This window comes from Misgurnus anguillicaudatus, chromosome 2 (genome assembly GCF_027580225.2).
Source record: "Misgurnus anguillicaudatus chromosome 2, ASM2758022v2, whole genome shotgun sequence".
Taxonomy (NCBI): Eukaryota; Metazoa; Chordata; class Actinopteri; order Cypriniformes; family Cobitidae; genus Misgurnus; species Misgurnus anguillicaudatus.
Genome location: NC_073338.2, coordinates 5469651 through 5491794, shown reverse-complemented (window position 1 = coordinate 5491794; position 22144 = coordinate 5469651). Strand labels below are relative to the sequence as shown.

At 40.9% G+C, this 22144-nt stretch overlaps 1 protein-coding gene across 1 annotated transcript in view; it reads right to left on the bottom strand.

Annotated features, from left to right (window-relative positions):
* fndc7rs1 (fibronectin type III domain containing 7, related sequence 1) overlaps positions 1-21942 on the bottom strand; it is an 80894-nt gene extending 58952 nt beyond the window's left edge. The window contains exons 1-22 of the mRNA XM_073871698.1: positions 21876-21942; positions 21738-21757; positions 21626-21644; positions 21068-21340; positions 19340-19603; positions 18987-19256; positions 18273-18530; positions 15899-16168; positions 15500-15760; positions 15008-15268; positions 14516-14776; positions 14353-14439; positions 13562-13822; positions 12441-12704; positions 11952-12215; positions 10066-10341; positions 9313-9579; positions 8441-8762; positions 7305-7411; positions 7094-7177; positions 3798-4058; positions 2040-2300 (exon numbers count right to left, since the gene is read on the bottom strand). Of these exons, the coding sequence (XP_073727799.1) occupies positions 2040-2300; positions 3798-4058; positions 7094-7177; positions 7305-7411; positions 8441-8762; positions 9313-9579; positions 10066-10341; positions 11952-12215; positions 12441-12704; positions 13562-13822; positions 14353-14439; positions 14516-14776; positions 15008-15268; positions 15500-15760; positions 15899-16168; positions 18273-18530; positions 18987-19256; positions 19340-19603; positions 21068-21340; positions 21626-21644; positions 21738-21757; positions 21876-21942 (4678 nt within the window). The remainder of the gene's footprint in view (positions 1-2039; positions 2301-3797; positions 4059-7093; positions 7178-7304; positions 7412-8440; positions 8763-9312; positions 9580-10065; positions 10342-11951; positions 12216-12440; positions 12705-13561; positions 13823-14352; positions 14440-14515; positions 14777-15007; positions 15269-15499; positions 15761-15898; positions 16169-18272; positions 18531-18986; positions 19257-19339; positions 19604-21067; positions 21341-21625; positions 21645-21737; positions 21758-21875) is intronic.
* Between the last annotated feature and the right edge of the window lie 202 nt (positions 21943-22144).

Sequence of the window (22144 nt, the reverse complement as noted above, 5' to 3'; positions counted from 1 at the left end):
AAACCTCAGAAAGCCAAACTGCAGGCCATACAGGACTCGCCACAGACCATCACCAAGAAGCAAGTAAGGTCATTTTTGGGCCTTCCTGGCTACTATGGACATTTTATTACGGATTTTGCTACCATAGCTACACCTTTGACAGAGCTGACAACCAAACGGCACTCACAAATGGAGAAGTAGAATCCTGCAGCGGAGGTAGCCTTTATTAACTTAAAGCGAGCACTCTGCTCCTGTCCAATGTGGTGGCGCCCTACTTTAAGAAAGAATTCATTGTCCAAGCGGATGCTTCAGAGGTTGGTCTGGGTGCTGTCCTAGCCCAGGCACACGACGGTGAAGAACATCCCATTCTCTATCTAAGCAGAAAGTTACTTCCAAGGGAGAAGAATTAATTAACCGTGGAAAAGGAATGTCTTGCTGTAACCTGGGCCCTGGAGTCCCCGCGGTTCTATCTCCTGGGCCGACATTTCACGGTGGTATCTGATCACGCCCTTCTGCAATGGATGGCCAAGAACAAGGAAACTAACAGTAGAGTTACCAGATGGTTTTTGAGCTTGCAACAGTTTAACTTTTCTGTTGTCCACAGGGCTGGCAAACACCACAGCAATGCAGATGCCCTCTCCCAGCGTGATGCCTTCTTCTCTGCCTTTATCGCGACGAGGAAGTCAGTCTTGAGGGGGGGGGGTGTGATGTCACTAGAGGCTGTGTCCTGGAGGGATGGTACATTTCCCTGAGATGGCTTCAATCACAAACAGATATGGCTCCATCTGCTGGGCTAGTCGGGAACTCCACCCCTCAAATAAATCAGTATTCCCACACAGCTGAGACTAATCAGGATCTGTTGAGCTAAAGGGTTTTTAAGGGTGAGAGACACACTCAGTGTGTGTGTGTGTGTGTGTGTGGGGGGGGGTTTGAGAATAAAACTCTAAGCTGCACTCTCAGAGGAGGAACACAAAAACTGGAGACACGTAATATTGGAAAAACATTGCTGTTGGAAATCCTTACCAGACTGAAGAAGGGATTATTACTGGGTTGGCCACAATCTACATGGACTGAAGTAAAAATAAAAGACCTCAGAGAAGAGACCTCATTGAAGTTTGATGCTTAAAACCTTGTGGGGACATTTTGATGTCCCCATGAGGAAACAGGCTTATAAATCAAACAGAATGATGTTTCTTGAAAATGTGAAGTATCAGAAAGTTTTCTGTGATGGTTGGGGTTAGGGAATGGGGTAGGTTAGGGGAATAGAATATACAGTTTGTACAGTATAAAATGCATTACGTCTATGGAATGTGTGTGTGTGTGTGTGTGATGAGTTGTACGAAATCTTTCCCCATGACGTGCACACCCAACTAACCAATAATTGACAGTTTTCATAATCATTTATTTCCAATTTTACCGATTAGTTGTTTAGCCTTACATATTTAAAATTGAAACATAGTTTGAAGAGCTTAAAGTAGACAATAAACTTTAGTTTAAGTTGCAGCCATGAATCATGATTTAGATTATACTCTGCTAGTCGAAAGTCAAGTGAATTTGGTTTGTTTTATTTAAAGGACCAGTATGTAATAAATTTATGTCAAGTAATCATAAAATGGCCCTGATATGTAACTAGACATTAAGAAATCATTTTCATTTCAAATATTTATATCAATGACAACAGTGGTCTGGCCAGGATATTGTCATTTAAAAAGTGGAGTTGCAGCCCTCAACTGATGTTTATGTTGTCATGTTGTGTATTGGCCACTAGTTGGGTGATTGCAGTCCCAGTTTTCGCCACAAGTTTTGTTATTGCAATACCAGTTTTGGCCACAATCCTACATACTGTTCCTTTAAAGAAGGCTGCATGTGTTGTGGATGATTTATATGGTCTTAATTTTTTGTCACTGCAAAGTGTATAGATTCCTCAAAATACATACAGTGCAAAATATTACACGAAGTATGTGGAAAGTAAATTGCAATGAACAAAAAACTGTGGCTACTGAAAAGATTCCTGAAAAGTAGATGAGCAGAACAACAAGGTAGAGTTTTTGGATTGTTACCTGATTGGATCTGTACAGGTGCACTGGCTTCACTGCTGTAGTTTGTGCCTACAGACCTCATTGTGACAGTGTATCGCTGTCCGCAGGCCAAAGGTGAAAGCACGCATGAGGTGGATGCTGAGGTGCAGTTAACTGATTGGCCATTTACACTGCTGGCTGTCACTGAGTAAAGCATCGCCCCTTGGCTACTCCCCCAGGTTACTGTTGCTGTGTTACTGCTACAGTTCACATTGGCAGATACATTTTGTGGTGCGCATGGAGCTGGATAAATGAAACAAAACAATGAGCTCAGTGTTAATATCAACATGAAATTAAATACATTTGCTCATTTTACTATAATGTGATCCAGTACAGGGAGGACTTGATGGTGAAATATGGGTGTGGATGTGAAAGACCACTCCTCAAATTTCTACAACACATTTTCAGTCGCCTTCTAGACCAAGATCCAAATCAACCAATATCTCAGGGTGATGCGTCTTTTTAAAAATGTATTAATATTGATCATTATGTCGTAATATTGCCAAAACTACTAGTAGATTAATCTTTGTAAACATACATTTATGAATTTGGCAGATGCTTTTATCCAAAGCCGCTTACAGCGCTTTACAAGCTCTATACATTTTATGACCTTTTGCGCTGTAAATGCTCTACCACTGAGCTATACAGGAACATTAACGTTAACCATTATTAAAATTGTGGCATTATGTATAGTATGCCACATTACCCACTGGCATTCCCAACTGGTATATATACAGTAACATTACCGACTACCTGCCCGCTAGATCCCATCCCCACCCATCTCCTTCAGTCTATTTCTCCATTGGTTATTCCTGCTCTCACCCACATTATCAACTTTTACAAAAGCCTGTATAACCTCGCTGCTGAAGAAACCCACACAAAATCCTGCAATGTTAGAAAACTACAGACCGGTATCCCTCTTTCCCTTCTTGCCAAGAATCTCAAGCGTGTGTTTTTTAATCAGCTTTTCTCCTTCACACAAAAAACCTCATGGACCACAATTAGTCTGTCTTTAAGAGTTTTACTCCACAAAGACTGCACTGCTCTCAGTCATTGGAGCCCTAAGGCAGGCAAGGGCAGTCTCTAAATCAGGGCTAGGCAAGTTCTGTCCTACAGAGCCACAGTCCTGCAGATTTAATTCCAACCCATAATCAAACAGACTTGAACAAGCTAATCAGTGTCTTCAGGATTTAGACATCAGGTTAGATTATCAACACTTAGGCTAAAATATGCAGGACTGCAGCTCTCTAGGACCAAACTTGTCAACCCCTGCTCTAAATCATCTGTACTGATCCCACTGGATCCATCTGCCACTTTTGACACTGTCAGTCACCACATCCCCCTGCCTCTTAAGGCTATGGGTGTCTCTGGAACGGCACTACTTGAAAAAAAGTGCTGGTAAAATTTACTGAAATAAACATCCCTAATATATGAAAAATGTGTGGCGAGATGTACGAAATATTTCCCTATGACATGCCTACCCAACTAACTGGTAATAACAATTTTTGTTTTATTAAAAGACTGCATGTGTTGCAAATGATTTCTGCCACTATACACATGGTCTTAATGTTTTTGGTCACTGCTAAAGTGTATGGATACCTCAAAATACATACAGTGCAAAATATTACACAAAGTGTGTGGAAAGTAAATTGCAGTGGACACAAATGTGTGGCTACTGAAAAAGTTTCATAAAAAGTAGACAAGCAGAACAAAAAGGTTGGTGAGTTTTTGGATTGTTACCTGTTTGGATCTGTACAGGTGCACTGGCTTCACTGCTGTAGTTTGTGCCTACAGCCCTCATTGTGATCGTGTATTGCTGTCCGCAGGCCAAAGGTGAAAGGACGCATGAGGTGGACGCTGAGGTGCAGTTAACTGATTGGCCATTAACACTGCTGGCTGTCACTGAGTAAAGCACGGCCCCTTGGCTACTCCCCCAGGTTACTGTTGCTGTGTTACTGCTACTGTTCAAATTGGCAGTTACATTTTGTGGTGCGCATGGGGCTGGATAAATGACACAAAACAATTAGCTTAGTGTTAACGTCAACATGAAATTAAATACATTTGCTCATTTTATTCTAATGTGATGCATTACAGGGTTTACATCATGATGAAACATGGGTGTGGATGTGAAAGATATTTCTTCAAATTTCTACAACAGACATTTTCAGTCACCTTTCAGACAGAGAGACCAATCACCCAGGGTAATGTTTTTTTAAATGTATCAACGTTGATCATTATGTTGTAATATTGCCAAAACTACTGCTACATTAACCTTTGTATACATAGATTTATGCATTTGGCAGATGCTTTTATCCAAAGCAACTTACATTGCATTACAAGCTCTGTGTTTTTATCAGTATTTGTGTTCCCTGGGTTCGAACCCATGACCTTTTGCGCTGTAAACGCTCTACCACTGTAATATACAGGAACATTAACTTTAACCATTCAGTGTTTCGCACAGAATTTTGAGAGACTGTGGCGTTGATGACGTCACATAACTAGCATATTTATGATGTCATCATGTTGTGTTTGCGTTTGGTCTAGTATTTGCACTTAAAAATCAGTTGTTCTACTCTCTGTCTGATCTGACTTGTCATTGTTTGTTATTTTGTATTTTAACACAACTGAATGCTATTTTCAGATATTATCTGTTCTGTTGTCAGACATAAAGAAGAGTATAAAATAGTGACCCAATCACAACTCATGTTTAATCCAAACAGCTGCTACTTTAACTAATGCTAAAATCATGATTTATAAACGCGACGTCTGACAAAATCACCATACATTTTCATTAAAGAGGTGATATACAAGGTGATTTTGGCTATGTTAACTGTGCGTCTCATGCAGTGCAGAGCTTTACTGTTGCTCTTCTCGTCTTGTTGTGTTATGAGCCCTTTCAGTTGTAAATGCGAGTGATAGTATTATTCCAGTGATAGTATTATTATAGCACAGACAATTCGGCGCAAATTCAAAAGTATGAGAGAATAGACTGTTGCCGTTAGACAAAGTTAAAAGAGTTAACAACTATAGAACGCGCGCATACCGCACCATAAGGAGAGAGAGAGAGAGCTCGAACACAAGCACACAGAGAACCGTGTGTGTGTGGGAAAACACTGCTAATCTTTTGTTAAGTCATGATAAACTCGATCATCATCTTCTCTGTCAGTAACATCTGTTGACGTTTACATGAAAAGGCAAGTAGATGGAGAAACTTTACCGCCAACTTTAAAATCTTTCACTCAGTGTCATGTGTGAGAGGTGCTGTCGAGGTGCTACACGCATCATGAGAGAGAGAGAGCGCACATGAGAGAGGCGCTGCTGAGTGCTCGCAACAATGAACGGCGACGTTTTTAAATATTAAAATATAAATGTAAGTGGTAATCATGAAAAATCTATTTGTGGCAGCGGGTGTTGATTCTGTGGCGGCCTTTACCAATAAATCAATGTATGTGAAACACTGCCATTATTAAAATTATATAATTATCTATAGTATGCCACAATACCCGCTGGCATTACCAACTGTGATATATACAGTAACATTACCGACTACCTGCCCGCTAGATCCCATCCTTACCCATCGCCTTCAGGACATTTCTCCATTGGTTTTCCCTGCTATCACCCACATTATCAACTCATCTATCTCCACTGGTACATTTCCCACAGCTTTAAAAGAGGCCGGTATAACCCCACTGCTGAAGAAACCCACACTTAATCCTGCAATGTTAGAAAACTACAGACCGGTATCCCTCCTTCCCTTCATTGCCAAGACTCTCAAGTATGTGGTTTTTGATCAGCTCTTCTCCTTCACACAAAAAACTCCTGGACCGCAATTAGTCTGGCTTTAGGTGTTGTCACTCTACCAAGACTGCACTGCTCTCAGTCGTTGAAGCCCTGAGGCAGGCAATGGTAGCCTCTAAGTCAGGTGTAGGCAAGTTCGGCCCTACAGAGCCACAGTCGTGCAGAGTTTAGTTCCAACCCCCGCTTTTGACACTGTCAGTCACCACCCCCCCTGTCTCTTAAGACTATGGGTTTCTCTGGAACGGCACTACTATGGTTCAAGTCATACCTCTCAGGCAGGTTATTTAGAGCATCATTGAGGAGTGATGTCTCTAAACCCCAATGTCTAGAATCTGGGGTACCTCAAGGCTCCGTGCTTGGACCACTGCTCTTTTCTATATACATGACATCCCTGGGTTCTGTAATTTGGAAACGTGGCTTTTTCTACCACCGCTATGTGGATGACACACAACCCCACTTGAACATGATAAACAAGTTCTAGGCCAGGCTCTTGTCCTGTCCAGTCTGGACTACTGCAATGCGCTACTGGCTGGACTCCCAGCCTGCATGTTCCAATATGCAGCAGCAAAAGTGGTCTTTAAAGAGCCGAAGAGATTCCTCTCTTTTTGTCAGGTTACACTGGCTTACTATAGTAGTTCTGCTCCTGGCCACCAGTGGGTCAGAAACCCTTACCTTCAGTCATATATACAGATGTATGTACCCTCTAGATTCCTGCACTATACCAACAAGCAACGTCTATCACATACCTTCTCTGGATCTGTTCCACACCTGTGGAATGATCTGCCAACTGCGACAAGATCTGCCAATTCTCTTCTGCCAATACCTCACTTACTAATACAGTGTTTAATATATTTTCAGTTTTCCTATCTTTATCTTTTCTTTTCTTAAAAACAAACAAACATTAAGCTATGTATACTGTGTTAGGATTAATGAGGCTAGTTTTTGTGCACTTATGTATGCAACATCGTTCTTGTTTTTTAACTGTTTATGTTTGAAAACATTGTTGTGTTGTATCTTCTCGTCATCCTCTTCACTGTGTTCAGAGGTAAACGTGACTCTCAGAGGTAAATAAGTGTTGTTTTTGTTTTTTATTTTCTATCCTAATTTTTGTGTTAAGTTTTTATTTCCCTCGTCTCACTAAATGGATATCCCTGCTGTTCGCCTTCTGTGCCTGAAGCAAGGAGATCGCTCCCTTGAGGAACGCCTAGAAGAATTTCTCATGTTGGTTCCTGACACACCTTCCCGGTCTACTGCCATGTGCAGTTGTCCGGGGATGGTCCTCGAGGGGGCATCGCCACATTCGTGGAGTGGATGCTGGTATCCTGCGGATCGTCATACACCGTTGAGGACGACGCCAGCCCCAATCCCGAGCCAGAAATCAGCCAATCGTCACCCTGCTATGCAGAGCCTACGGCCATTGCAGACAGGGAGACTGAGTCTGTTGCGAACTGTGCCCAATGTCGCCCCAGAGCCACAGTCTCTTACACCGTGTGTCACCGTGGTAGTCTTGGTGGAGTTTGAGGGCTAAGAGGAAAGCTCTGTCCACACTTCCGCAGCTGAGGGTGAGCCATTGTTGACAAGTGGACATTTTGATTGTTTTGATGATGACTTTTGTTGTGTCAGTCCCCGCTGGTCCTGCCCAGCCGTCCTTCATCCTCGCTGGTCTCGCCCAGCCGTCCTTCATCCTTGCTGATTCCACCTAGCCTCCCTCTTCCTCCTCCTCTTACATCACCTCCTCCACCTCAGTCGCCAGACCCATCGGCTCCGCCCTGGCCCTCCGGCACCTCGGATTCGCCTGGGCTCTCTGTCTGCTTGGCTCCACCCCGTTAACCTACTACATGGCTGTCGACACTGTCACTCTTCTCCAGGGTGTCCAGTCCTATCTCTCCACCATGGTTCCTCCCTTCAGTGACTCCACCCTGGAGCTCCCCTCTGACTGATCTCTGGCCATTCATCAGGCTTCTCCTTCTTCTGCTCCTCCCTGGCTCCTCCCACCGTCATCACCACCCCTTGTCTATTGACTTTTTCATTGTTGTTGCCCCCCCTCCCTCCACTTCGGTGTTGTTTATGTTATGGCACGGGACGCGCCTAGGGAGAGGGGGAGTACTGTAACAGATTTCCTAAGTTGTATTCGTTTGCCCTCCATGTTTCATTGTCTTCACCTGTTGTATGTAAACACCATCATCTTTATTATCTCCACCTGTGTTCCCTTGTGTTCACCTGTGTATTTAAACCCCTGCTTGAGTTCAGTCCTTGTCGGTTCTTGTTTATGTTACCTTGTGTTTGCTGTGTACCATTCATCGTCATTAAAGTTTAGTGTTTACTTGTATCCTGTGTCCTCCTCTTCATCGTGTGTAGAGGTAAAGCGTGACACCTGCACAATCAACTTCCAAGAACATTACCCTAGTCTTTAGTCCCTCCATTAAAAGTTATTCATTTAAATAATGTATTTGCCAGATATTACTCTGGTCCTTGGATATGATATTGAAATTAATTTATTCACCAGATAACTTTTTCTGATTGTTTAGAAATGTTATAGCGCGTCTCTTCTTGACATGAGGCACTTTAACATGAGGTTTTATTACATTGTAGATCCTACAGCAGAATGAAAGGAGTGTTTGTGTGACAGATTGCTCATGTTACCTGTCTGTCTCTGCAGTGTGTTGCTTGCAGTGGTGCACTGGCCTTGTGTTGCGTTTGCACCAAACGTGTACGTCTGACCACACTGAAGTCCGTCCACTACACAGGATTGACTGTTTAAAGGTCCGCAGCCTAGCCGGACACCCTGAGTGTTCACCGCACTTACAGAGACCACAACTCCACTCATCGCTGAGCCAGACCACGTCACATTAGCAGACCGAGAACTACAGTTCAGAACAGCATCAGACAGAACCGGTGCACACGGTGCTAAGAGAGATAAGGAGATGAGAGGTGATTTTCAAATAGTCTGTTGTACATGACAGAAGTTACAATAATACCATCTTTTCTGAACATAGTTACACTATGATTATGGTAATACAACGTATAGAACATTTGAATACTGTGTTTTATAAAATGCATAGTATATGAATATGGTAATCCTACAGTAGCAAGGTGCATAACGGTGGCAAAAATATTTGGACAATATTTGTTACACTTAGAAAATAAAACGGATGAAAAAATGGGGGGCAAAAATGAGGGGTTGTAACAAGGACCCTTTGGGTGTGTAAGATACCAAAACCAATGTTGTCATCTTAATCAAACTCTTGTTGACTAAAACATAGCATCATTTTGAAATATGTCTGCAGCTCTTAGCAACTTTTTTGGTAGGATTGAAAATATTTTCACCCAGCGGGGTTAGTTGTAACGCTGGGTTACAACCAACCCCTCAGTACTAACGATATGAAAACAGCTAACGTTAGCGTAATTCTTGTCAGTTTATTATAATTTTAAAATGGAGTGTGTAAGTCACCCTAACCTGTGGTAAAGTTGGACATCATGTTGACTGTACTACTACAGTTGTTTCTGGTAGCAGTGACGCTGATGTTGTATTGACTGCCACACTGTAGATTGGTAAGAGTGCAGTTTGAGTTTGTTGTATTACACTGCACACCAGCAGAGGACCCCGCGGTGCCATTGGCTCTCGCCGTGTATTGAACTCCAGGTATAGAGGTCCAGGACACTAAGGCGGTGTTAGTAGAGCAGTCCAACAACACAGCAGAGACTGAGCTGGGTGGACAGGGCCCTATAGAGGAGGAAAACATAGACTATTAAGAAATTGTTTACCAAAGCATGAAAATCAGCCCATAATTTATTTATCTCAGTGCCATCGCAGGTGTATATGACTTTGTTTTTAGCCGAATCCATCAGTCATCAGTAAAAGGAAGCCATCAGATTCAAGGTCAGTACTTAAGACAAAAGTCATTGGTTGTCGTGAAAAGGAAGTCAAATACAGTACGCCTAATTTATTAAGTAATTCTAACTTTCCTATGAATTAATCCTTTATTCTGTGTATGTCCAGTATTAAGCATAATTTAATAGCATTTCCAACCATTAATAACAAGATTTATTCACATTGTTACATAAATGTCGTCAAATATCAAGAATGTGTATTGGGGGAAATTTTGGTTTCATGTTGACTTAAAATGTTAATATTTATTCTAAAGGATTTTTTATTTCAAATGTTAGTCAGAGTGGACGTGAGCATATCTTTTTCTAAATGATACTGTACCTGCTGTTATCTGACTGGTCACACTCTTGGCGGTACAGCCGTTGCCCTGAGCGGCCACAGTGATATTATAGGTTTGTCCACAGCTGATGGCAGGAATAACGCAGGATGTGGATGTGGAGTTACACGTCAGATTGCCAGCCGTGGATACAGCTTTAGCGCAGTAACTCAGTGATCCATTACTTGACTGCCAGCTGATGCGAACAGCACCTGTTTGACAGTCTAACAGCTGACTGACCACAGACTCGGGAGCGCAGGGTGCTGAAAGACAAAAGCATAGTGTTCATTTAGTATGTTATATGGACTCTGTCAGATTAAATACATCTAAGGTGTCAATGTTGATTATGGAGTTACCATCATAATATCGATTTATCCCATCACGCAACTAGATGCATGCTAAAAGCAATACAATTACAATGGATAAATGTAAATGGTGTAAAGTTATAAGGTGCGAATTTGTAGGTTATGTGGGTGCACAGTGTAAACAACGCTTATAGAAAGTTAGAGTAGAGACAAGCAAAGATAGAGAGACCAAGCAAATACTACATTGATTTCATCAATGTTTGAATTTAGAGAATACACAATTTTAACTTGTGCTTTGCCCCTTTTCATAGGGTCGCTTGTCAATGGTTTATCCACTGTTTCTGCTTTTGCTGCCATAACCGTAGGTGTGTTTTACCTGATGTGGTACTGCGCAGACCGATCAGCATGTGACACGAAAGTATCACAAGAGCGATTTAAAAGCAGTACTCTGACAATAGTTTAATGTCATATGACCATCAATCTGCGCAGTGCCGCATACAAAAGTGGTAAATGTGGAAGTAGTCATTTCAGGCTTGTTGCTTTGTTGTGGCTTCTATCAAGGCAAGGCAATGGCATCTCGCATTATTATTATTAACAACCTAAACAAGCGGCTGTAGTGGTCCACACGTAACTTCCGATAAACTCCGCTAGGAATAAATAACAACAAAGTACTTTAAACGTAGTTTATTTATATAACAAGCAAAATAAACAACACATAGATTATATAGAATTTTTTTTTTCCGAGAAAATATTTGTTCAAGAGTTCAGTTTATTAACTAGTCAGACCATTAAAAAAACTGAAACCAGAAGTAAAGTTCGGACCAGATGCATATCACGTCACCGCACGTGCGTCCAATGAAACTGTCTATAGTGTCATGCTTTTTGAAAAGTGTGTTTTCTTTGCGTATACTGAAAAGTTCTTAAGAACAACTTTCTTCAACTCAACTTTGACTTCGTACATTTGTACATTTGAGATAAACCATGAACGCGACGAGAGATGCTGTGCGCTGCGTAGCCAAGTCCTCTACTTTTTGACAGAATTCAGATTGGGCTACTTTTTAACTGTTTCCCGAGTAGATTTTTTTCTGCGGGTTCAAAATGAAAGGATTTCGTATACTATTCATTAGTATTTGGCCTGTGAAAAGTCTTTGGGATGCTTTTGAGCTAGTTTTGAATGTCCATTGGGCTGGTTTTTATATGTGAATCTGGTAACCCTGGCTGTGTGTTTGCACCAACGTTTATATAAAATGTACATGTAGAGTACATGTAAACTGTATTGTCGTAACCTATAAACAGATTAAATTTAGTTGGATTGACACAATTTTGTGCATGTAAACATAGCCACTGTGAGCTTATTATAATAATCCTGTCAGATTGATTCTATATTGATTTACATTTAAGGTAAAGACTCTTATTTTTTCACGCTTTTTAATAGTATCATCAAGCTATGTCGTTGTTCTTGTTTAGCGACCTCTAGGGGCGAAAATTATAGTTAAAAATAAAAATATAGTTCTTTACTAATTCTGTATTTTGTAATATAAAAAATACTGCTAGTTAAGAGATTATACACTTGCTTGAATACTTACCAGTATTAAGAAGATACACTCCGCTACGCTGCCCGGTACAGTTTGCGCTTACAGCTGTGACTGACACGTTATACGCGCGACCACACATCAGGCCGCTGAGGTTACAGGACGTGCTGCTGGAGTTGCATGTTAGCGTTTGTCCGTTTGCGCTTTCTGCTGTTGCGACGTAATACAAAACGAGGCCAGCAGAGGCGGTCCAGGACACAGACGCTATGTCAGACTGACAGGTCATTGACACATTTACCTGTGTGGGAACACATGGAGCTGGAAGACAAAAGAGTTAAATGTTGCAACACGTGATATGGCAAAAGTTAAAAGATTTTATCTTAAAAGTAAAAACACTACACACTGCCACATTGAACCTCACTGTACAGTAAAGTGTGGCAATTGCAATGTGGCAATTTGAGGACCCTCAAGTATAAGTTTTCAGTAAGGTCAATAGATGTCAGTTATCAGAAAGCTTTTCTGCATGATTATTTGAGGTTATACCTGTATCTAATGAGAGTGAGGTTGTAGAGCATGACGAGCAGGTCTGACCATATCCTGTAACACTGATGTTGTAGCGTTCACCGCACTGCAGTGAGCTGATGTTGCAGGATGAGCTGTTAGTTATGCAGCTGTGCTGATTGAAATCCCTGGATGACTGCAGTGTTGCGTTAAAACGCAACGTCCCATTTCCTGGTGTCCAGGAGATGAGCGCTGCGTTGGTTTGGCAGTCCAGCCTGGCTTGAACATTAGTGTTGGGACACGGTGCTGCGATATAAACCAATATGAGTGAGGTTAATCAAACTTTAGTAGCAAACTAGAGTTTCACCTTTTTGATGGAATTATGAGAGATGTTTCCCATTTTTGTGCCTGGTTGCCAAGATGTTAGGGGTGCTTGCTGGCTTCCTAGAAGGCCCCCTTCAGTTTGACTCTGATTGCTTTGAAAAGTAATGGCCTTTTTGATATTTGTACTTACACTGCAGTTAAAAGCTTACTAAGAGTCACATGATCTTCAAAAGCTTTTGATCTGAAGGCACAAGGCCTGAATGTTTGAACTTTGTTATTTAGAGAAAAATACAAGCATTCACACAAAGTAATTTCTTTCATTACAAAACAACAATTGTTTAAAAAGTTTTTGAAATGGATGATATCAAATTTTTCCTTAACTCTTTCCCCACCATTGACGAGATATCTCATCAATCAAGAGAAAATGCTTCCCTGCCAATGACGAGTATTTCCAGCTTTCCACAATAACGCTATTATCCACCAGGTTTTTAAACCCAGAAGATCTCCTAATTTTTCCGTGGCCCTGCCAAGGACTGTCTTTTTCCATGGCATTCTCACGGATTGGTTACTTAACTGTTTTGTCCTATTTTCTTACCATTTTCGCTTCGGTTTAGAGTTAGATTTACCAGAAACCAATACTTAAAGTGACATACTAACGCAAACACCAAATCTAACCCTAAACCTAAGCGGCAATGGTTTGAAAATAGGAAAAAACAGTTGAGTAACCAATCCGTGAGAATGCCACGGAAAAATTAGCAAAAAATTCTGTGACAATCCCACAGAACTTTGTGAGATCACGTTGTTCATGTAATTGCATTGGAGGAAAATTGCTAAGATACCTGAGACAAGAGTAACCGGCTGGCTAGATTGACCCATACAGTCAATAGTCTTTGCCACGACAGTGATGGAGTATTGCTGTCCACACCTCAGGTCTGTAAAATCACACTGTGTGCTTGTTGCATTGCAGGATGTCCTGTGCCCCATGTTGCTTTCTGCCTTTACCTGGTACCCGGTGGCACCAAGCGACCCAGTCCAGGTGACGGAAGCAGTTTTGTTGGTGCAGTTTAGACTGGCCATCACATTAGTGGGGATGCAGGGAGCTGGATTAAAGGTAAAGAAGCGGTATTATATTAATGGTTTGATATGCAGAGACCTTAAGTTGAGAGGAGTAAGTATTTGGAGTCTTTTAAAATGTTTAAATGCTTTTGCATTAAAGGTGGAGTGCACAATGTTTAAAAGCCAGTGTTGATATTTAAAATCACCTAAAGAATCACGCCCCTACTCCAATAGAATCTGGACCACCTTTTGATAGACCTGCCCCACACATATGCAGGCAACGATTGGCTACAAGTGTGTTTTGGTAGTCGGCCCGACTCCCTTTTCCAAAGCGTTTTTTAGAAATTGTGCACTCCGCCTTTAACATATATTATCAAAACAAGTGGCAAAGCGAGTAGTAGACCTGTTGTTATAACAGCACTAGTCGGTGAGCTGCTGTTGCAGGTGTTATCTTGAGCTTGTACAGATACATTTAATCTCATTCCACATGGTAGTGAGGTCAGCTGACAGGATGTTCCATTACTACGACAGGAAGTTGAGTATTGCAGCCCGACTGCCGTTACCGTGTACCCACTTGCTCCTGCGCCAGCTCCCCATGTTACCGTAGCCGTGTTGGTTTCACACTGAAGCGTGGATGTGACATTTTGAGGCTGACAGGGAACTGGGAGACAAAAAAATTTATTTTAAAGAGCTGCCACTAGTGCATGAAAGTCACGTCGCTAGGTCACGTGAATTACCTGATGGTATCTGATAGGCTGGGGACGGCAGGCTGTTGCATTGACCGTTATAGTATGTGACACTGACATTGTAGATCGCCCCGCAGCGCATGTTCGGGACGGTGCAGCTGTTAGTGCTGGTGCTGCAGTTAAGTGAGGGTCCAAGTGCATCTTTAAGTACAGCTGTGTACAGACCACCCGTCTGAGACGTCTGCCAGCTCACAGTAGCCTGAGATGCTCCACAGTCTTTGACCACTCCAACATTAACTGGAGCGCATGGGGCTGCATGGGGGAGCGAATTAAGATTAGTCCCAGTACACTGTCAAAAACTGTGTTATGTTATGACAAAAAGCATCCATAATAAATCAAAGCTATTCATGTGTCTACAAAAGTAATGTCAAACATTTAAACATACATCTTCAGATTAAAATATTTTTTAGATTTAAGCATTTCCAAACTTTTGACCGGCACTGTAGGCCTACTAATATATATTAAAGTGATAAAGCTATGTACCTGTCTTCAGCGTGATGTGATCACTCTCCGAGCTGTTGCAATGCATGTTTGTTGCTTGAACATAAGCATCGTAGGTCCCCCCGCATCTCAGGCCCTGGAACTCACACTCGGTTGCCATGGAAATGCAGGTGTGCACTGTACCATCTGAGTGTGTTGCCACGGCAATGTAGAAGACGGCACCGTTGCTGGTGAGCCACGTCATGGAGGCGGAGGTTGAACTACAGGTGTTTGCAGCGGACACGTTCTGTGGAGGGCAAGGAACTGCAGAGAGAGACACATCAAGCAAACTCTTATAAAAAGTACTGCGGTAAATCTATGGTACGCTGATCTTTATCATAATACAGTATGATTACTAAACTTAAAAGCTGGTATTTAGGTACTCAAAGGTATGTGATAGAATACCATTATACATGGTATTAACGTGGTATGTGTTAAAAAGTAGTATGGCCATGAATGCTACGGTAATACTGTGGTAAAAGTTGTCACACTTACCTGTATCTGCTACTTCTCCAAGCACTGCGTCAGTTGTACAATATTCATTTTTGGCAAAGATCCACACACTCAAACTCTCGCCACAGTCCAGATCTGATAGCATACAGCTGTTGCCTTGACTTGAACAGTTGTAGAAATCTCTGCGGTTACCGCGAGCCTCCACAACGTAGCTCTTGGCTCCTTCAACCAAATCCCAAGTAGCAATAGCAGTTCCAATGCTACAGTCCGCAGTGGTCCGAACGTTTTGCGGCAAACATGGGGCTGTGGGGAACACAGGGAAACGAGATTGTAAATAATATTTAAAGACAGAAAAAATGTAGGTTACATGTGTGGTGTACAGTAATCTTCCTTTATCGTTTCATATATGTGTGCTGATATCAGTGCAGATTTCAAGCTCACCTGTGGTGACGGCCACAGGCTCTGTGTTTCCGCTGTTGCAGTTCAGGCCTCCGGAGAAGGTGGAGCTTACAGTAAAGGTGTAGTTTTTCCCACAGTTCATGTTGGTGAAGTAACAGCTGGTGCCCTCAGTGAGGCATTCACGCGTCTCTCCATCCGAGCCCTGAGCCATGGCGATGTAGTAAGCTGTGTTGTCAGTGGCATTCCAGGAGTATATGATGACATTACTGGAGCACTCACGGTATACACTGGCACCATGAGGTGGGCAGGATGCTGTGTATTCATTTGAGAGATGGAGGAGTGGATTAGTCGATACAGAAATAAAGAAAGAAAAGAAAGATACATTTGGCCTTTGCTGATAAAATATGTTAGCCTGGTCCAACCAGACTCTCGTACATTCATTTCATTTGTACAGAGAGTCTGACCACGCTCCATTGCAAAGCGTTACTTCCATTAAGGAGGGTCCTCTGTTGAAGTTTAAAACTATTGGATCTGCCCAGAGTCACTCGGGATCTGCCATTGGCGATCGCTAACGTGTGGTCCTGACGTATATCATGCGCCGAAACCGGCCGGAAACAACAAGTCAGAATTTTCAGACATAAAAAACTTAGCAAACATTGTTCTTGCTCCGGCTTTAACTTCTGTATATTCGGCAGTTTTGCAACAACGGACCGAATAGATTTTCTCACATCTTTCTCCGCTGCCATTACTGAACTACAACTCAAACTGACGCACGACCTCAACGTCATCGTTCTTAGCCACCCCCATCTGTTCGCTGATTGGTCCTGCAGATTTTTGCAGGAGAAAACGAAACTCTACAGAGCAGTCCCAGACGTAGTACTGAAGCGAAATGAAAATTAAGCGGAAGCACGTAGGAGGGCGGAGCCAGGCTAAAAATATGTTCCCATCTGTCAAAAGTTTGGAAACACTTGACTGAAATTTAAAAGTCTTTTGGTCTGAAGTTGTGTGGTTGGATGTTTGACATTATTTTTGTAGACAAGAATATAATTGTGCCAACATATTAATTTCTTTCATTGGAAACTAAAATACTATTTTTTTAAATGAATCACTGAATCATACGCTGTTTTAGCTTTCTCAGACTTTTATATAAACCAACAATGGCGTTCATGGAGTAATGGCTGTTTCGTGAATTCGCATTTACATGTAATCAAATGTGATAATAAAGCAATCTGATAATCAAGCTGTCTGAGGGGAATTTTAGCCCAAAGAGATAGATATACCTGAAAGTAAGGTGGAGGGATGCTGCAAAAAACTCACTGAATCTAAGGGACGGTTATATAGAGAGACCTCTGCGTGCTGGTTGGTTGGATGACATGACAATGCTCCTTCGAAACTTAGTTAAATAAACTTTATTTAGCACCAGGAGGAGGAAAATAACATCACAGACATATTATATGTTGTATTATATGACATTTTGGTCAAATCTACCCCATAGCTCCCTCGAATCAAGCTGCTGTATTGTGATTGGATATACTACAATTAAATATCGCGGATATCATACTGCCACAGCATGCCTTTGGACGTCATATTTGAGTAAAGATATTAGATATGATAAGATTGAGCACTCCTATACAGTACAGCTTATTCAGTCCGCTGTCATGTTTATTCCAAACCGGGGCGGGTAGATGTCCAGAGCGTGCGCTTTAAACCTATTGTTTTGTATCAGGATGCTGGTCATTCAGCCATCAAAACGCAGAAAATACAGGACAAAGAACCTCAGGAAATGGGGATTGTTAAAATGAGAAGGTACATATGACCTAAGTTGAGATGAGAATAGTGCATTGTGTACATTATATTATAACATATTTTTGTAATCTGTACGAATTGAAGATATATTACTGTTTTAATAAAGGTAAGCATGCTTACAAGTTTGAAATGAGTGATTAACCAACAGGCTAATAACAAAACCGATTTTTTGTACACATTGCACTGCTCTTATCTCGAAATTTGGTCGTAATGTCCCTTCTCATTTTAACAGTCCATAATTTCTTTGTTTTTTATGTTTTTTCTGTGGTTTGGTGGTTGGGTGGCCGGCGTCCTGGTACAGAGCAATGGGTGTAGATTGCACGAGGGACGTCCATCCCTCACAGCCTAGGTTTGGAATAAACATGGCGGCAGGCTGAAAAAAGACGTATACTAGAGTATAAAGACAGGTAGATTTACTGACTTGAGGGCTAAAACAGAGCCGTCAGGAACTGGAACAATTCTGCCACCTGATACCACATGACTTCAGTAAAATCTCTATAGAGCTCACTTCACTTATGTGTTAGTGTTTTCATGAGGTGTGTTTTCCCACAGACCTGGTCAGCCCACATCGTGAGGATTGTCCTGGTTTAGTATTGGAAGGCAACTTTACCTGTCTGAAAGGTGTAGCTTTCTCCTGAGGTGCTTTCACAGTCAGCAATGGCTACGATCCGCACAGTGTATTGTCTTCCACAGGACAGCATAGAGATCTGGCAGGAGGTGGTCATGGATGTGCAGTTACGAGTCATGCCATTATCATCCGTAGCTACTGCTCTGTACGACGTGGCGCCAAATACAGCACCCCAGCTAACAGATGCAGTACCGGTAACGCAGTTGTAGTCCGCTGAGACTACGGTAACTGGTAAAATGCCTGAAAGGAAAAAACAACATATTACTCCAGATCAGTGAAGTAAACCTGCTGGTAAGGGCTGGTACTGCAACTGGCAGACCTTCTTCTCCTTTTTTGTGAAAAGTACTTGGCTGATCAAGGACCCAGCAAGCAATAGCCATAATGTCACTGTCAAGGTTAACTAGATCAGATATACTAACCCACTTCTATGGGGTTACAGACCAAATTTTGCCTTGTTTAGGCCTAGACATCTGGGATGTGTTTAGACAGCTAGATGTCATTTAAATGCAAAATTGCTTGCTGGGGATTTAGCACAAACAGCTAATAAGTTATAAAATCTCCCGCAAAACCATCATAATAAATTAGCCTAACTAGTTTGATCTGGTTACTCACCTGCTTTTTTCAAAACATGAAAATTGGAAATCAGTGCATTTATAAAGGCTCTAATACATTCTGCGTGATGTGTTTTTGACTTACCAGGAGTTGTGTAGGTGACGTTCGAAGGCTCTCCCGGTTCCAGGAACATGCTAATGGACGACACCCCTACAGTGTATGTTGTACATGGAACAAGATTTGGGATGTCAAAAGTAAGAGTAGTTGAATTCCAACTAACAGGTGGGATCCCTGATTTGTTATTGGCGGAGACCGTCACCTGGTAGAGCAGTACACTAGAAACGCTTAACCACGAAACACGAGCAGTACTGTCAGTTAGTTTCACCACATTCACTCCATTTGGTGGCTGCACCACTGTAGATAAAGAAAGTTAGATGTTATCCTGATAAACTCTTAACATAAGGATGAAACTCAACAGGAAAAACAAATGGACTCACAGGTTCGAATGGTTTTAACCAGACTCTTGGCACCAAGACCTGCAGCATTAGATGAATAAACGTAGCAGTTGTATGCTGTGGATTGTTGGAGGTTGTTTACTTGTCCGCTCGTTGTGAGGAACGTGTATTCCAAATGATCAAATGGAGGCAATGTTTTGTCTATTCCCAGTATGTATTTATCTGCTCCGGTTGCATTCGACCATTCAAAGCGAATCGAGGTGCTCGATATCGCTTTGGAAAATGTTATTTGTGAAGTGGCAGGAACTGTGAAAGATTAAATAGAAAAGCAAGCATTGAAATAAATCATTTAATACCGATTCTTCGTTTTAGTTTAAAGGTGCAGTGTGTAAATTTTGGCGTAATCTAGTGGTGAGGTGCTGGTGAATTGCAACCAATGACTCAGTCCACTGCTTACCCCTCGTTTTTTAATCACATAGAAAAGCTACGGTAGCCCCCACCGGACAAACATGTCATCAGAGACAACTTAGTAAAAAATAGTTTGTCCATTAAGGGTTTCTGTAGAAACATGGCGGCACAAAATGGCGACTTCCATGTAAGGGGACCCTCGATATATGTAGATAAAAGCGTCTCATTCTAAGGTAATAAACACACTTTATACACCACTGATAATATAGTTTTGTATATTATTTTGCATTTCAGATCCTTCTAAAAATTACACACTGTACCTTTAAGTATAAAGTTGTTAGTTGAAGTTTAGTTGAAGCCTATAGGATAACAAAAGATTAATTATCACTCCCTTAATATTTAAAAAAAAAAAATCAGACTTTGTTATGTGGTGTTGAAACATTCAGGGTGGTTTCCCAAACAGGGTTTATCTTAGTCCTAGACTAAAGTGCATGTTTGAGCTGCCTTACTTTATAAACACACTGACATTTCTTAACATATATCAGTGCCATTGTTTTGTCTCTAAAACCCTGTCTGGGAAACTGCCCCGAAACATTACGTTACATTAGGATTTAACCCTTTACCTGGCACAGCCGTTTTTTGAATGGGGGTGGAAAGGTAATGTACCCCATCAAATTAATATAACTCTGGAATTTTTTTGGTCTAGATGCCCAATTTTGGTCCTGTTTTAAAAAATACACTTTAAAGTTTGTGTCTGGAGGTAAAAATATATATTTTTTAAAAATACGTTATAGCAGTTTAAATGTATTGTAATAAATACAAATAATGCAATATAATTATTTTATACATAAAATTTGCAAAAAATTATGTTTGTGTTGGTTTGCTGCACACTTTTGTCACAAATGAATAAATAACAGTAACTGCATTATTATTACTGCTTAAAGGATTTGAAATATGAAAATTACATTTTGAGACCTTTCCATCAATGTATAGTTTGTTGTGATATTTTTAATTTACATCAAAAATATTGAAGTAAAATCGGGTGTCTCGAACAGTGCCACACTGAAAAAAAATGATTCATTGAATTTAATCAATTTTTTTAAGGTAAGTGGTTGCAATCAATTTATTTTAGCTACATTTAAACAAAAATGATTAGTAAAGTAAAATAAAATATAAAACTTTTGTTTAAATGTAGCTTAAATAAATTGATTGCAACCACTTACCTTAAAAAATTGATTAAATTCAATGGATCATTTTTACTTAAAGTGTCCCTCATCTGCCCCCAATTAAAGAATCAAACATAAATAAAAGTAATGACATTTACTACGTGCAACAGACAGGTGACTTGTGTGTTTAACTTACCGGTTTGTCCTGTCTGTGAACTAATACAGATCACATAATAAAACTGGTAAACCTTTAAAGTCACTTGATAATTTTGTCCTGGCCTCAAGCCTTGCACCACTCTCTCAGTGTTGGATGAAGAGATCTGAACCAATACTGGTGCAATGCTGGTTGAATTCACAACCCTGGCGTCCAGTAAATAACTTGTTGCTCCTGTAAAACTGCTCCATTTCACCAGAAGAGACGACGCAGCCGGTGATGTTATCGATGTGATCGGACAGTCTACTGGACATAAATCACATTCATTTTGTTAGTGACCCATTATTTGAGAACTTAGCTAAAGTTTTTTTTTTCCGATAAACTATGAAAATATAAGTTTGATATGTTTAATATTGAGTAAGGTCAAAAATGTAAAATCAAAAAATAAATTGAAACTCCTCATCTCATCATTAGATCATAAGACTTTAACCTTGATTTCACAGACATGGTCACGTTTAAAACTTTGTAAATGACCATTTAACCCTATCAACTCCTAATTCTACTTTACACGAAATACTTAAAATAAAAATAAACACTTACCTCCAGTAGCTTCCTTTACCTTAAAACAAATAAGAGATATGACTTGAAGCATAAGAAATTCAATCTTTTAACAAATCATTTTGTTTTAACAGATGAATAAATAAATAAATACCTGTGTCAGTGAAACCAGTGCTAGAAAGAACCACAATTTCCCCAAAATACTCATGTCTACTTGGATGTGCATCAGATGTACATGCACTCGCCAATACAGCGTGGAATCTGAATTCTTGATGCACTGATGCAAGTATACCTGATGTGTGAGAGCCAATCAGTGCATCCAAAATGAGGACAGGTGGATGCCTCTGGGCTGAAGACATCATAGCTCTTTGGGTGTGTGTGTTGGGGGGTTAAGAGGTTTGTAAGGGTCCTGAAGTCTTTTTTGAACCACAAACTTGTAAAACTAATTTCTCTCTAATATAATAAGCATTATGTTTGACTTATTCAGTGTTTGAAAAACAAATATTATGAATTTTACTACTGTGCATATTAGCGTTTTAGCTTATTTTTGAGTGGGAAATG